This window comes from Bubalus kerabau, chromosome 11 (genome assembly GCF_029407905.1).
Source record: "Bubalus kerabau isolate K-KA32 ecotype Philippines breed swamp buffalo chromosome 11, PCC_UOA_SB_1v2, whole genome shotgun sequence".
Classification (NCBI taxonomy): Eukaryota; Metazoa; Chordata; class Mammalia; order Artiodactyla; family Bovidae; genus Bubalus; species Bubalus kerabau.
The window spans coordinates 96,796,540-96,811,735 of record NC_073634.1 but is presented as its reverse complement, the minus strand read 5'-3'; the positions used below and the strand labels follow the sequence as shown (position 1 = coordinate 96,811,735).

The 15,196-nt window shown below is 46.6% G+C and overlaps 1 protein-coding gene and 1 non-coding gene across 2 annotated transcripts; one reads left to right on the top strand and one right to left on the bottom strand.

Moving 5' to 3' along the window:
• The first annotated feature begins 3,427 nt into the window (after positions 1–3,427).
• On the top strand, positions 3,428–3,499 carry TRNAW-CCA (transfer RNA tryptophan (anticodon CCA)). The gene has a single exon. It is a non-coding gene; the product is annotated as a tRNA-Trp (tRNA).
• An 8,493-nt stretch (positions 3,500–11,992) lies between these two features.
• On the bottom strand, positions 11,993–13,126 carry LOC129622607 (olfactory receptor 1K1). Its single transcript, XM_055539204.1, has one exon. The coding sequence runs from the start codon at positions 12,941–12,943 to the stop codon at positions 11,993–11,995; it is 951 nt and encodes a 316-aa protein (XP_055395179.1). The 5' UTR covers positions 12,944–13,126.
• Positions 13,127–15,196: the final 2,070 nt, after the last annotated feature.

The window sequence follows — 15,196 nt, the reverse complement described above, 5'->3', positions numbered from 1 at the left end:
CGTCCCCTTCTCCTCTTGCCCCCAATCCCTCCCAGCATCAGAGTTTTTTCCAATGAGTCAACTCTGTGCATGAGGTGGCCAAAGTACTGGAGTTTCAGCTTTAGCATCATTCCTTCCAAAGAGATCCCAGGGCTGATCTCCTTCAGAATGGACTGGTTGGATCTCCTCGCAGTCCAAGGGACTCTCAAGAGTCTTCTCCACCACCACAGTTCAAAAGCATCAATTCTTCGGCGCTCAGCTTTCTTCACAGTCCAACTCTCACATCCATACATGACCACTGGAAAAACCATAGCCTTGACTAGACGAACCTTTGTTGGCAAAGTGATGTCTCTGCTTTTCAATATGCTATCTAGGTTGGTCATAACTTTCCTTCCAAGGAGTAAGCGTCTTTTAATTTCATGGCTGCAGTCACCATCTGCAGTGATTTTGGAGCCCCCAAAAATAAAGTCTGACACCTTCCACTCTTTCCCCATCAATTTCCCATGAAGTGATGGGACCAGATGCCATGATCTTCATTTTCTGAGTGTTGAGTTTTTTCACTCTCCTCTTTCACTTTCATCAAGAGGCCTTTTAGTTCCTCTTTCTGCCAAAAGGGTGGTGTCATCTGCATATTTGAGGTTATTGATATTTCTAAGTGGGAAAAATCCCCAAGGCTGGAATAGGCTGGAATTCACCACAGTGGGCTAGAAGACTATATGTTATATAACTTTTGGTGCAGACATGCTATATATATTTTTTTTTTTTCATGCTATATACTTTTAATCAGAGATGTACTACCTGTGCACACTGAGACCCAGATAAGTTCAAATCAAGCCCTCAGCCCTGCCAAAGCCTGTAGAAATACTGGTTATAACCCAATACGATCGCACGGTGGCAGCAGAGGAGAGGGAATGAATCATTTTTTGTTTTCCTGTTAAATTAGAAGAGCACAGACTTTGGATTGGGTGATGTGGGAGATGTCTGGCACCATACACGAATCATTTTATTTTCTTTCTTTTTTTCAGAGGTGGGGCAGGCTGAGCAGCTTGAGGGATCTCCGTTTCCCCACCAGGGACTGAACCTGGACGATAGCAGTGAAAACCGGGAATCCTAACCGCCAGGTCACCAGGGGACTCTGTGAATCATTTTACAGAATTTGTTTTTAGGAAAGAGAAGCAGAAATTATTACATTCACATGATTTATTAATGAGTAGCAAAGAAAACAAATATTGTTTCAGGAATAAACATACATACACTTAATTTTCATGTTATGGTCAGTGAAGGCTGAGGGAAAGTCTGGCCAGGGAGAGAAGAGGGAGCAGTGGGTTCCTGCCAGCCCCAAGTCTGGAGTCCCAAGCATCTGAGCTCAGGGGACAGCTTTCATGTCCAGATCACAAACCCCATGACTTCTTGTCTTGCCTCCCCTGCCTATAGCAATGAGAGTTACCAGCATGCGTTTTGACTTACTTTGTGCCAGATCATTGTGCTGAGCACTTAGATAATTTTCATAACAACCCCAGGGAGATAGTATCATTCTCATTTTATAGTTAAGCAATTTGCCCAAAGTCAATCATCTAGTAAAGTCAGGACTTAAACCCAGAACTTGGAGTTCAGGAGTCAGGATCTTAGTACGCTGTAATATGGTTCACCCAAAAAGACTTCTGGAAAGAGATGAGGGATGCCTGTTCAGCGATTGGTGTTATGGGCTGAATTGTGTCCACCCCAAATTAGTATGTTGAAGTCCTAACCAAACCCCCTCTACCCGCACCCCCACCACCCGCCACCCCATATGACTGTAGCTGGAGACTACAGGAAGTAATCAAGGTTGAATGAGGTCATAAGGGTGGGGCCCTAATCTGAGAGGATTGGTGTCCTTATAGGAAGAGAGCTCTCACCAGAAACCAAACCTGATGGAACCTTGACCTTGGACTTCTAGCCTTCAAAACAGTGAGAAATAAATGTCTACTATTTAAGTCACCCACTCTATGGTATTTTGTTATAGTAGCCTGCCGGGGTCCAGCCCCAGCTGATCCAGGGTATTCGAAGGAGAGACGGCATAGGCGAGGGTCAGGAAACAACTTCTTAATTACACGTTAATTAAGGATACAAAGAGTAATAGAATGAGGATAGCTCAGTAGGAAAATTCAGTGGAGAAAAGAGGCTGAGTAGCTTGGTTTACGCGGGAGACCAATAAAACTTCAAGACAAGAAGTTTGCACCACTTACGTAGGCCGCAGGCGTCCTTCCGTTCTCCCGAAGGAGAGGAGACACTGAGGCCTCCCAGGTCGGATCTTAGAAGCCCAGGCGTAATTAGCAAGCATGGTGGGTTCCGCGCTCCAGATGGAGACTCAGCTAGAATTTGGGAGAGAGAGTGACATGGGGAGACCAAGTTTCAGTGAACAAGGCCCGCACTTTATTTTCCAAAGTAGTTTTTATACCTTAAGTTATGCATAGAGGATAATGGGGGAAGGGGTGGAGTCATGCAAGGACAGCAGTTCCTGGTTCTAATCTAAGCCAGGCTTTCAAACTTATCATATGCAAAAGTTCAGGTGATTGACATCATCTTCTGGCCCAGAGGCCTGTTAACATTTTAAGAAACTTATTTTTCTCTAAAGGTGATTATTCCAAAGTCAGGCACCAGCCTTCCAAAAAGCATTGGACAAAGCTGCATTTTACATTTCTATACACCCATTATATCAATCAATACACTGCCAAGGACACAGTAGGTAAGGAGTATGGAGACTTAGCAGCAAACATTGGCCCAACAAGTGAAAAACCCTTCACCAATACAATTTCTAATCAATCTTTTAACTACTCAAAGGAATCTGTGTTTAGGCAGTTTAGAACATCTCCTGCCTCTCACAGTTGGGAGGCTCTGAACAATCACATGTGGCCGGAAAAACCTATTCAGGCAGGCTAGAGGATTTCCAAAGGAGTTTGTAGGTTGAAACACTGTCACACCCAGGAGTTATTAACTGGAGCTGTAAGCTAACTCTTTTTTTCAGAGAGAGGTAGTGGGGGACAGCCCCCATAAAGTCAGAGGTGTAGGTGAAAGCAAAAAGCAGAAAGTAGGCAGACTCTGGTTTGGGAGGTAGATGCTCGAGAATTTCCAGGGGGACTCCTGAGGCTCGATCCCGCCTTTGCGTATGCCGAGCCTCCTTCCTCATGACCTTTGTCATGGGTGGAGCTCCTCACGCTGGCTCCCAGCAGTGATAGAATTCCAGTTGAGCTATTCCAGATCCTGAAAGATGATGCTGTGGAAAGTGCTGCACTCAATATGCAATATGCACTCAATATGCAATATGCCGGATCCCGGCAGTAGCCAAAACTAAGACACTGATTCCCGTGATTTCTACAAATTCAATAAAGAAGAGAGAAATAGGATTCCTCAGACTTATTTCAAAGGAGAGTTGGCAAGTAAATGGCTGTTATTAGCATAGCCAAGGGCTTCCCTGGTGGCTCAGAGGTTAAAGCGTCTGCCTCCAATGTGGGAGACCCAGGTTCGATCCCTGGGTTGGGAAGATCCCCTGGAGAAGGAAATGGTAACCCACGCCAGTATTCTTGGCTGGAGAATCCCATGGACGGAGAAGCCTGGTAGGCTTGGGCCGTTACAGTCTCTCCTGCCCTTCCACTGACCCTACCCAGGACTGGATTGTTCAATGAATCACTTCTCTGTTGTCAAGGGCTTTGTATGTAATAGATATTGTTTCATAATCATTAGGACCAGGTAGCCTCTGTGCTCTGTTAGCCCCCAAACAATAATGAAAACCTTACTTGTCAAGTTCCCAGGACCTATGAAGCTGGTTGCTGCTGCTGCTGCCGCTGAGTCGCTTCAGTCATGTCTGACTCTGTGCGACCCCATAGACAGCAGCCCACCAGGCTCCCCTGTCCCTGGGATTCTCCAGGCAAGAACACTGGAGTGGGTTGCCATTTCCTTCTCCAATGCATGAAAGTGAAAAGTGAAAGTGAAGTCGCTCAGTTGTGTCCGACTCTTTGCTCATTGATAAATCCTAAAAATGCACGTCCTGTTTCCTAGGACCTGCTCCCTTGCCCTATGTGCTTAGTCACTCAGTCATGTCTGACTCTTTGCAACCCCATGGACTGTAGCCCACTAGGCTCCTCTGTCCATGGGGATTCTCTAGGTAAGAACACTGGAGCAGGTTGCCATGCCCTCCTTCAGGGCTCCCTTGCTCTAGGTTAACTATATAATTGTCCCAATGCCCCCTCCATGGTGTAGGGTTCAGCTTGGAATGCTTCTGGATCCTTTTCTGCCAATCACACCCGGTGAGTAAGTTACCCTACAATAAAGTCATTTGTTAATTATTTGGAACTGCCTGCCTCATTTTTCGGTCTCAAGATGCCTTCTCAGTTTCCTGGGCACTTTTTGTTCCATCTGTGTCCTCCAACAGAATCATAGAAACCTCTTCTCTCCAGTGTTCCTCATAACTGTCCATTATTTCCAGAGTTGTATATTTCCTTCAGCCTTTGAGTTACCTCTGAACACTTCCCAACCAGCTCAGACTTTTAATTTAAATTTATTTTTGGCTGCACTGGCTCTTTGTTGTGGCATGAGGACATTTCTCTAAGATGTTGCAACGTGTGGGCTCCAGAGCGTGGGCTCTGAAGTTGTGGTGTGAAGGCTTAGCTGCCCTGCAGAAGGTGGGATCTTAGACCCCTGACCAAGGATCGAACCCTTGTCTGCAGATTCGTAACCTCTGGACCTCTAGGGGAAGTCCTGGCAATCTCAAGTTTTATATGATTTAGGTCAGTGATCCTGTTGATATGCCCCAAAGACCATCTGCCTCAAAATCACATACGGTGATTATTCACAATGCAGGCCCTCTGCTTAAGAAAGCTTGAGGGTGGAGAGTAGTATATGCATTTTAATAAGCAGGCCATGTGATTCTGATGCATGGTCAGTAGATCTGGAAAAGAAGCAGGTGAAGGGTTTTACTAGTCCTCATTTCAGCCTAGAGACGGATCTGTGCTCAAATACTGATTCCACCACTTTCTAGTTTGGAGCCTTGGGTGAGTTACTCCCCTGAGCTGCAGTTTCCTCTTCTGTTAAATAGGCATCATAATGTGTGCTGCACAAAGTTTTTATGAGGATCAAGTGATCCTCATAAAATGAGGATGAGTGCAAACCCACGAGCACCAAATCTGGCCTGTGTTTACTCAACCTCCCACATTGTCATTGTGGTTTCCGAGGTCTGTGGTTACTTGATTTCAGGATATGTGTGGTGATGGCCATGCTTTCACCCGCTGTCAGTTGTCCTGTGGTCCCTGGAGAGAGGCAGGGCTGCTGTCTGTATGTGTGTCGGGTCCAGCTACTTGCCAAATTGGCTGACTTGATGAATTTTGCTCATTTCGTCCTTCCAGCCTTTGCCAATTTCAATTTCCCTTCCCATAAGGGAGAGCCGAAAATGTTTCAGTGTAGACGGAATCTGAGCTTGATTACGGAGTCCCTGAAAAAGGCAACCAAGAAATGACCCTGACTCTCTACAAAGAGAAAATGGATCTGGTTGTGAGATCTAGAAGTGGGGGCCATGGCTTTTATTTCCAGGAGCTCCTCCCCCAGTGACATAACTCATTCCCTCAAAGAATCCTGGTTAGATTGGCAGAGATAGTGGGGGGCATAAACGTGCTCAGAACAAGAATGTAAATCCCCCAAAGCAAAGAGAGAAAGCAAGCATTCACTGAAAGCTCAGCCCTCAGGACATTGAAGGGGCCAGGATGTGCTCCGCTGGAGACAAAGACAAGTATCAGAAAACAGTTATGGGAGCCTCACCAACTTGCTGTTACTGTGTAGCATGTCACCCCCAAAACTCGGTGGCTTAATGTTTTCTTTCCTGGAAGCAACCTAAATGTCCATCCACAGAGTAATGGATAAAGAAGATATGGTACATATACACAATGGAATATTACTCAGCCATAAAAAGGAATGAAACTGGGTCATTTGTGGAGACGTGGATGGACCTAGAGACCATCATACAGAGTGAAGTAAGTCAGAAAGAGAAAACAAATATCATATATTAACAAATACATGTGTGATCTAGAAAAATGGTATACTGCTGCAGCTAAGTCGCTTCAGTTGTGTCCGACTCTGTGCGACCCCAGAGATGGCAGCCCACCAGGCTCCGCCATCCCTGGGATTCTCCAGGCAAGAACACTGGAGTGGGTTGCCATTTCCTTCTTCCAATGCTTGAAAGTGAAAAGTGAAAGTGAAGTCTCTCAGTTGTATCCGACTCTTAGCGACCCCATGGACTGCAGCCCACCAGGCTCCTCCGTCCATGGGATTTTCCAGGCAAGAGTACTGGAGTGGGGTGCCATTGCCTTCTCCGAGAAAAATGGTATAGGTGATCTTATTTGCAAAGCAGAGATAGAGACGCAGGGCTTCCCTGGTGACTCAGTGGCAAAGAATCTGCCTGCCATTTCTGGAGACACAGGTTCAATCCCTGATCTGGGAAGATTCAACATACCATGGAGCAACTAAGCTGTGTACCCAACCATTGAGCTCGCGCTCTAGAGCCTGGGAACCGCAACTACTAAAGCCTGAGTACTCTCGAGCCCATGAACAGCAACAAGGGAAGCCACTCCAGTAAGAAGCCCGCACACTGAAAGTAGAGAGTAGCTCCTGCTCGCTGCAACTAGAGAAAAGCCCACGCAGCAATAAAGATCCAGCACAGCCAAAAAATAGATAAAATTTAAATAATAATATTTAAAAAAGAGGAACAGAGAGAGATACAAACATAAAGAACAAATGTACAGATACCAAGGGGGAAAGGGGAAGTGGTGGAATGAATTGGGAGATTGGGATTGATGTATATACACCATTGATACTATGTATAAAATAGATAACTAATGAGACCCTACTATATAGCACAGGGAACTCTACTCAGTGCTCTGTGATGACCTAAATGAGAAAGGAATCCAAAAAAGAGAGGAGATATATATACACATATAGCTGATTCACTTTGCTGTACAGAAGAAACTAATACAATATTGTAAAGCAACTACACTGCAATAAAAGTTAATTAAAAAAATATTTTCACTCTTGTGTCAATGAGACAGCCTGGGTTTCTGTTCTTGTGTCTGCAGGTCAGCTGGAGGCTCTGCTCTGCCCTGGTCTTCCTGGATCGCCTTGAGGACTGGGAAAGCTCTGCTCAGTGTGTCTTTCATTCTCTGCTGGGGGCCAGTGGGCTAGCTGGGCATGTCCTTCTCATGGCAAAGAGAAAAACACAAGAGAAAAAACCCAATATCTGAGCTTCTTTTCAGGTCTATGTCATGCCTCCCAATATCTTGTTGGCCAAAGCAAGTTGGATGGCTGAACCCTAAATCCCAGATGAAGGGCAAAGTTACGTGGCCAAGGATTCAGGGATGGGTGAACTGGGGCCGTTAATCACCACTGTGATCCATCAGACTCCTCACATCGCCCTTATCTCCATTCATTGCTCCCTCTTTGATGCTTCCATAGTGCCCTGTACATCTCTCCTGGCTTTGATCATAATCTGTGTTCCTGTTATTAAATTCGTGAAGGCTATAATAGCCAGGACATGGAAGCAACCTAGATGTCCATCAGCAGATGAATGGATAAGAAAGCTGTGGTACATATACACAATGGAGTATTACTCAGCTGTTAAAAAGAATACATTTGAATCAGTTCTAATGAGGTGGATGAAACTGGAGCCTATTATACAGAGTGAAGTAAGCCAGAAAGAAAAACACCAATACAGTATACTAACGCATATATATGGAATTTAGAAAGATGGTAACGACAACCCTGTATGCGAGACAGCAAAAGAGACACAGATGTATAGAACAGTCTTTTGGACTCTGTGGGAGAGGGAGAGGGGGATGATTTGGGAGAATGGCATTAAAACATGTATAATATCATATGAGAAATGAATCGCCAGTCCAGGTTCGATGCAGGATACTGGATGCTTGGGGCTGGTGCACTGGGATGACCCAGAGGGATGATATGGGGAGGGAGATGGGAGGGGGGTTCAGGATGGGGAACACATGTACACCCGTGGAGGATGCATGTTGATGTATGGCAAAACCAATACAATAAAAAATAAAGAAAGAAAGAAAAGAAAAAAAAAGAAATTAAAAAAAAAACCATCATAGGAAAAAAAAAATACGTGAAGGTAAGTGCTGTCTGTTGTCCTCCTGCCCAGTACATAATCATAACAGAGAATGCAGAGAGCATAGAGAGCAAAGAAAAGAAGAGAGTGGAAACACAAACAACTGAAAAGAGAGAAAGGGGCAGACACATAAGAGACATGAAAAGGATGAGCGAGGGAAACATCCCTGGTTTAGAGTGAGAGAAACTGCTTGCTGATAAACAGCTTCTTAAAATACTGATCCATTCCTCATATTCTAAAGCAGTCATTTTCACATTTAGAAAGAGTCTTCATGTTTTTATTTTTCAAGTCTAATAGTTGCATTTTCCCTGTGGCTGCCCTTGCATGAAAGAAGACTTGGATTATAGAAATTGTTTTGGTCCCTTAGAAGAAGTAATCAATTTGCCATTTATGATTAGAGAGAGACTCTTTCACAACTAAGATCTCTCCAGTTGTTTTACCTTTGAAATGAAGGTGGCCTTATATTATGATGCAGAAAGTCTGCACTGGAAGAGAGGCTGGAGAGGCAGACTCAGTTCTTTTCTTGAAATGCAATTGTTTATTTTTTCTGGGTGACGTGGTTCCTAGCACTACCTAGTATTGGCATAAATGAAGGGTTAGTAATATCGATGCTAGGAGGGCGAAAGTCACTCAGTCATCAAGGACTGTATCTCTATCCATGGAATTCTCCCGGCAAGAATCCTGGAGTGGGTAGACATTCCCTTCTCCAGGCCATCTTTCTGACCCAGGAATCAAATCTGGGTCTCCTGCATTGCATGCAAATTCTTTACCATCTGAGCCATCAGGGAAAACCCATGCTAGGAGGGTGGGCTAGATTGATTCTGAAATGGTCAGAAGTCATTTCAGGACAAAGTCAGGGAATACGGTGGGTAAGGAGAAGAAGTTCAAAGTCCTTCTGAGGGGTGACTGCAAACCCATGAAGCTGAAGCAGCCTCCCTGGGTACCATCTCTTTCAAGGGAACTGCTTGGAAGTGAGTCAATTTGCATAGGCTTGTTTGCTTATGGTGTTAAAAACTGTTCTTTGTAGTTCATGTGAAAAGGTTGCAGGGAGAATTCTTTGGTGGATTTTTGAACTCAGTGGCTTTTCTTGGTTGGGGATGGGGGAAGGTTTCATACTCTTATCTCCTGGTCAATATCATCTTTTAGGGCTTCCTGAAGTAAAACAAGAAACCTGATCTAGGTGGGGGGTGGGATGGGAATGGGGCCCAGGGACCGATAGGCCTATTGACTGAGGCTACTTATGTGCCCCCCATCCCCTTCTCTTGCATGTCTTACTGGGGGTCTGGAAGTAGATCAGGCATCATCCAGCCCAGCACCTGACACATAGAAGATGGTCAATAACTATTTATTAACTTGAATTGAGTGATGGTTTGTGGTGTGGTTGAAAGAGCCTGAGACTGAGTTAGGAGAACTGGAACTAAAATTGGCTGGTGGAGCCAACCAGGAGAAGCCTCCTCTCTTCTCTGAGCCTCAGTTTTCCTACATGCATAGTGGGGGTTTCTCCCTGGGCGTTCATGAGACCTGAAAGCACTTTTGACACTGGTTATGGTCATCCTGGAGAAGGAACTGATCATGCTGGGGCAGAGATGGAGAGCCTTGGTCAGAGACCAAGGTCAGAAGCTGGGCTGTGCTACAACGTGGGTGGTGGGGACCACTCATCCAGGGATGGGGCCTCTTTGGGGGGCTGAGCAGGATGACCAGGTCAAGGCTGGTGGCCCAGAAAAAGCATTGATGATCCCTTGAGCCCCATAGGGCCCCTCTCCCCTTATGCTGAAGGAAAGAGACGAGAGGCCAGACGAGATGACAGCAGAGTACGTGTATATCTCTGTGCCAGGTTCTCGAGACTCTGGCAGAACTCAGGTGAGGTCCCTGATGGCCAGCAGATGACATACCTTATGTCATAGGCTGGGGCTGATGGTACAGGTGTGGACTGGGTGATGAGCATCACCACCAGTATTTTTCTGAAACTTCAGAGACGAGTGAGGGGGAAACAGGTTGTGGGGCTATTGATAGAGGAGCAAGGATATGGCATCAACCTGGGCCTCGGGGTGGGGGTGGGAGGACGGTGGGTCAGGTGGACATGAAGGTGGTCTCATGTCACCGCAGGGCCAAGTGACGGGGTGCTGGAGGGCTAAGCCAGGAAGCCTGAAGGTTACCACTGACTCTGTGTGACCCGGGCAGGTCCCTTAAACACTCTGGGCCTCAGTTTCCCAGTTTATCAATGTAAGGGTTTGGAATGGATCAGGGGCCCCTCAGGGCCGTGAGGAAGATACACTGGGGAGGCTGAGAAGATGGGTTCGCTAGAGGGTCCCTCTGACCCTTACTCCTGCTTTCTCCCCTTCATTTTAGATAGTATGTTTCTGGGTAAGATTTCATTGAAAAAAAAAAAAAAGTTGTGGTTTGCGGTTTGGTTTTCTAAAGCCAGTGGTCCAAAGACCTTTAAGTTTTCTTTTAGATATAAAATGGCATAGGATAGCAGTTCTAGGATCAGGTGGTGGCCAACTCAATAGTGGGAACTGGAAGGGCCCATGGATAATCCAGCCCTAGGACTGCTGTAGCCTGCGAGTTCTTTCACTGAGGCTGCCGAACTCGGGATCTGGGTTCTATGGGACCCAGTTAAAATGCACCTGAAGGGCTTGAGCAGCAGAAGTGCTTGCTCTGACTCTGCTATGGACTAACTCACCGTCTTTGAGCCTCCATTTCCTCATCTGTAAAGTGGCTATAAGAATACCGATGCTTGGACTTCCCTGGTGGTCCCGTGGTTAAGAATCCTCCTGCCAATGCAGGGGACACCGGTTCGATCCCTGGTCCAGAAAGATCCCACATGTCAGTGATCAACGAAGCCCGTGTGACACAACTACGAAGCCCACGCTCTAGAGCCTGTGCTCCGCAGCAAGAGAAGCCACTGCAGTGAGAAGCCAGAGTTCTGCGGTGAAGAAGAGCCCCTGCTCACCACAACTAGAGAAAGCCAGCATGCAGCAATGAAGACCCAGCACAGCCAAAGCAAGGGAAGAAAATAAAAAACCCCTAGAATTAAAAAAAATATGTGTAGTGCTGACATATGATAAAAACTTAAAAAAAAATACCTCTTCCATCTGCACCAATGCCTACCCTGTCCCTTCTCTGTCTTGCTTAAGTTAATTTATCTATTTACACTGCATGCCTACTGCCTTCTCCTACTACAGAATGCCAGGGGGAGCTGAACAGGCAGGATCATAGCAAACAAGTACAAGAACAAAGGGTAAGAAAAATGGACAGCTTCTAAGCGCTCATAAACATAAAAAATACACTCATTTATTCATCTCAGATGCCCAGAGTACTTCCTCTGTGCCAAACTGGGTTCACTGGGTGAGGTCAGCCCTTGACACACGGGTCTGTGAATTTTAGCCTCTGTCCCAGACAGATAAGAAGTCAGTTTTTTGAGAAAACATGGTGATGTGATGGAAAACAAAGTCCCAATCCCCACCCCCACCCCCCAAGCAAGATCTGGGTAGCACAGCCTTCCATATAGCTTTAAGCCCAAATACAACAAAAAATGGTAGAATGTCCCCTACATGCCTGGAAGTGACTCTTAGAAGAGGGCATGGTATTGCTGAAAGGGCCTAGGTTTTGACACCTAAAAATGGTGTAAACTTGGGAAAGTCAAATCTCCTACTCTGAGCCCCAGTTTCTTCATCTGTGAAACTGGGTCATAAACATCTGCTTCACTGGTCGTTGTGGCGTAACGTCAGGTCACGCAAGGACCTGCGCTACAGTAGCACTCAGAAAGGGATCGCCATTATTATGGTTTTGGAAAAAGCACAGAGCTGATGATGGCAATCACGAGTGTTGCCGTGGGCGATGCAGTCCGCCCTTGGTGGGGTCCAGGCCTCAGGAGTCACCCCCTGAGATCCGTCGTTGAGTGAAAAGGTCTCTGAGTGCCCCCTGCACATCACGGTTCCGGAGGCTATAGATGACCGGGTTCAGCATGGGCGTGACCACGGTGTACCTGACGGTGGCCACACGGCCCTGCTCGGCCTCATACCGGGACGTGGGCTGGAAGTAGACTGCGATGACTGTCCCGTAGAAGAGGCCCACCACGCCCAGGTGGGAGCCACAGGTGGACACAGCCCGGAGCCTCCCCGCGGCTGACGGCAGCCGGATCACCACAGCTGCAATGGCCCCGTAGGAGGCGAGGATGAGCAGGAAGAGAGTGACCACCACTGCGGCGCCCTCGGTGAAGATGAGCAGCTGGATGTGCCGGGTGTCAGAGCAGGAGAGCCTTAAGAGAGGCTGGTGGTCACAGAAGAAGTGGGGCACTTGGTGGGAGGCACAGAAGGACAGGCGGGCCATAAGCAGGATATGCAGGAGGGAGTGGACGTGGGACACGAGCCATGCTGTCCCCACCAGGGCTGTGCACATGGCCCGGGACATCCTCGTGGCATAGTGGAGGGGGTGCCGGATGGCTACGTAGCTGTCATAGGCCATGGCAGCCAGGAGGCAGCTGTCAGTTACACCCAGGGCAAAGAAAAAGTACATCTGGGTCAGACAGCCAGCCGGGGAGATGGAGCGGTTGTGGGCCAGCAGGTTGACCAGCATCTTAGGTACCGTGACGGAGGTAAAGCAGAGGTCAGCAAAGGACAGGTGGGCCAGCAGGAAGTACATGGGAATGTGAAGGACTGGACTGGCTTGGATGGCGGCCACGATGAGTCCATTACCCAGGATGCCCGCCACATAGAGGACCAAGAAGAGCATGAAAAGAGGTCGCTGCTGGCTGGGATTTGTTGTTAGTCCCAGTAGGATGAATGGGCTTCCTTCTGAAGACTCATTGGCAGCATCCATGGCTAGGCTGCTTCTTCACCTGGAACCCCAGGGGTTTCATTCCATTGCTGAGTCATCTCCTCAGTGTCAAAGGTAAAGGGTGAAGGGCCATTGAGTTGCTCAAGGCTTTCTGGCCACGAGGAAAGTCATGACAGCCCTGTGGCTACACACAGATGTGACTGTGAGCAATTTCCCTCCTCTCCAGGTCTTAGGTTCTCCATCTGTAGAGTAAGGGAGCTGAATCAGGTGAACTTGAAAACCGCTTCCAACTTGAATACATTGTGATTTGCAGCAAAAACAGAACAAAAATATTGCCCAGGATGTGGACCAAAGAAGGAAGAAACACAAAAGGAAAGATGAGAGAGAGGATCAAAACCAGGGAGAGATTTGACCAATGGGTATTTATTTTGGGGAAAGTCAGAGTGGACAAGAAAACCAAGATGGAAGCGAGGAACTTATCTAAGAAATGAAATCCCAAACATGAAGGGCATATATGTATTGAAATGAATATAAATCGATAGCACCTGAATGCAAACATGATGTTTTAGAGCACTAAGGATCAAGAGAAGAACCCGTCCCTCCCAAGGGCAGGGATGTAAGGATCTGATGATGTTGCTGCTGCTGCTGCTGCTAAGTCGTTTCAGTCGTGTCTGACTCTGCGTGACCCCATAGATGGCAGCCCACCAGCCTCCTCCATCCCTGGGATTCTCCAGGCAAGAATACTGGAGTGGGTTGCCATTTCCTTCTCCAATACATGCATGCATGCTAAGTCGCTTCAGTCGTGTCTGACTCTGTGCGACCCTATGGACAGCAGCCCACTAGGCTTCTCTGTCCACAGGATTCTCTAGGCTAGAATACCTGTGGTGGATTCATTTTGATATTTGGCAAAACTAATACAATTATGTAAAGTTTAAAAATAAAATAAAATTAAAAAAAAAAAAAAGAAAAAAGAATACTGGAGTGGGTAGCCATTTCCTTCTCCACTGATGATGTTGAGATACCCAGACTGCCATCCACTGTGTCCTCAATAGTAGGTGATGGGACACAGCTGAGCAATATCATTAAATTCTGAAGAAAAAAGATTTTGAACCTAGGATGCTAGCTTAACTTCATGCATGTGCGTGCTCAGCCCTGTCCGACTCTTTGTGACCCTGTGGACTGTAGTCTGCCACGCTTCTCTGTCCATGGGATTCTCCAGGCAAGAATATTGGAGTGGGTTGCCATTCCCTTCTCCACGGGATCTTCCCAACCCAGGGATTGAACCCGAGTCTCTACACTTTTAATCAAGAGTGAGAAAAGAAGAAAGAAAATATGAGACTTGCAAAAAAAAAGAACCAAAGAATCTAAATGATTCCCAGTATTCCTAGAAAACTCTTCCCATGAAATCAAACACATACAGCATCAAGAAAATGCACAGCCCTTTATGGGAAACTTGTGCAGATAGGTGGATACACCTATCAGATGCAGAGACTTGACTCTTAAGGACAGAGACATTTCAGTGCTTCCATTTTTTTTCCTGTCTGAATCTCACTGCAGAAATCTTGGATGATTCTCCAAGAAGGGTCTTAAAAGGAGAGGGGTTTTAGGACAGGTTTCCTGAAGGCTATGTTGAGACCAGCTCTGCATCCTTATCCATTAAAAGAAAATAAAGACCCTACCTACTCTATTGTCTTCCTTTTTCTCCTCCACTGAATAAGAAGAATCTTTTGGCTTTGGATTCCTGGAGAACATTGGTTTTTTCCCCCTCAATTATGTCCCACCTTCCACGAAGGTAAGAGGATCAAGGTGAGTGGAAAGGATGGAGAGGGGAAGCCTGCTTATGAAATGGCTTTTTCGGAAACTGGAACTACTTAAACTTGGGAACTGACCCAAGTTTAAGCTACCCAGTCTATTCTTCTCAGGTATTCTGTGAAGGAAGGCTGAGCTATGCATGCGTGTGTGCTAAGTCGCTTCAGTTGTTTCCAACTCTTTGCCACCCCAGGGACTGTAGTCCGCCAGGCTCCTCTGTCCATGGGATTCTCCAGGCAAGAATACTGGAGTGGGTTGTCATGCCCTCCTCCAGGGGATCTTCCTGACCCAGAGATAGAATCCATGCCTCTTAGGACTCCTGCATTGGCAGATGGGTTCTTTACCACTAGCACCACCTGGGAAGCCCTCTAACCTGAGTTTAAATGGGTCTCAATAAGCATTCAAATACACTGAGCTGTTGGCAGAAATATTCATCTATAATTACAAACACACTGGGGCAGGCATGCAGGTATGTTTGGCCTCTAG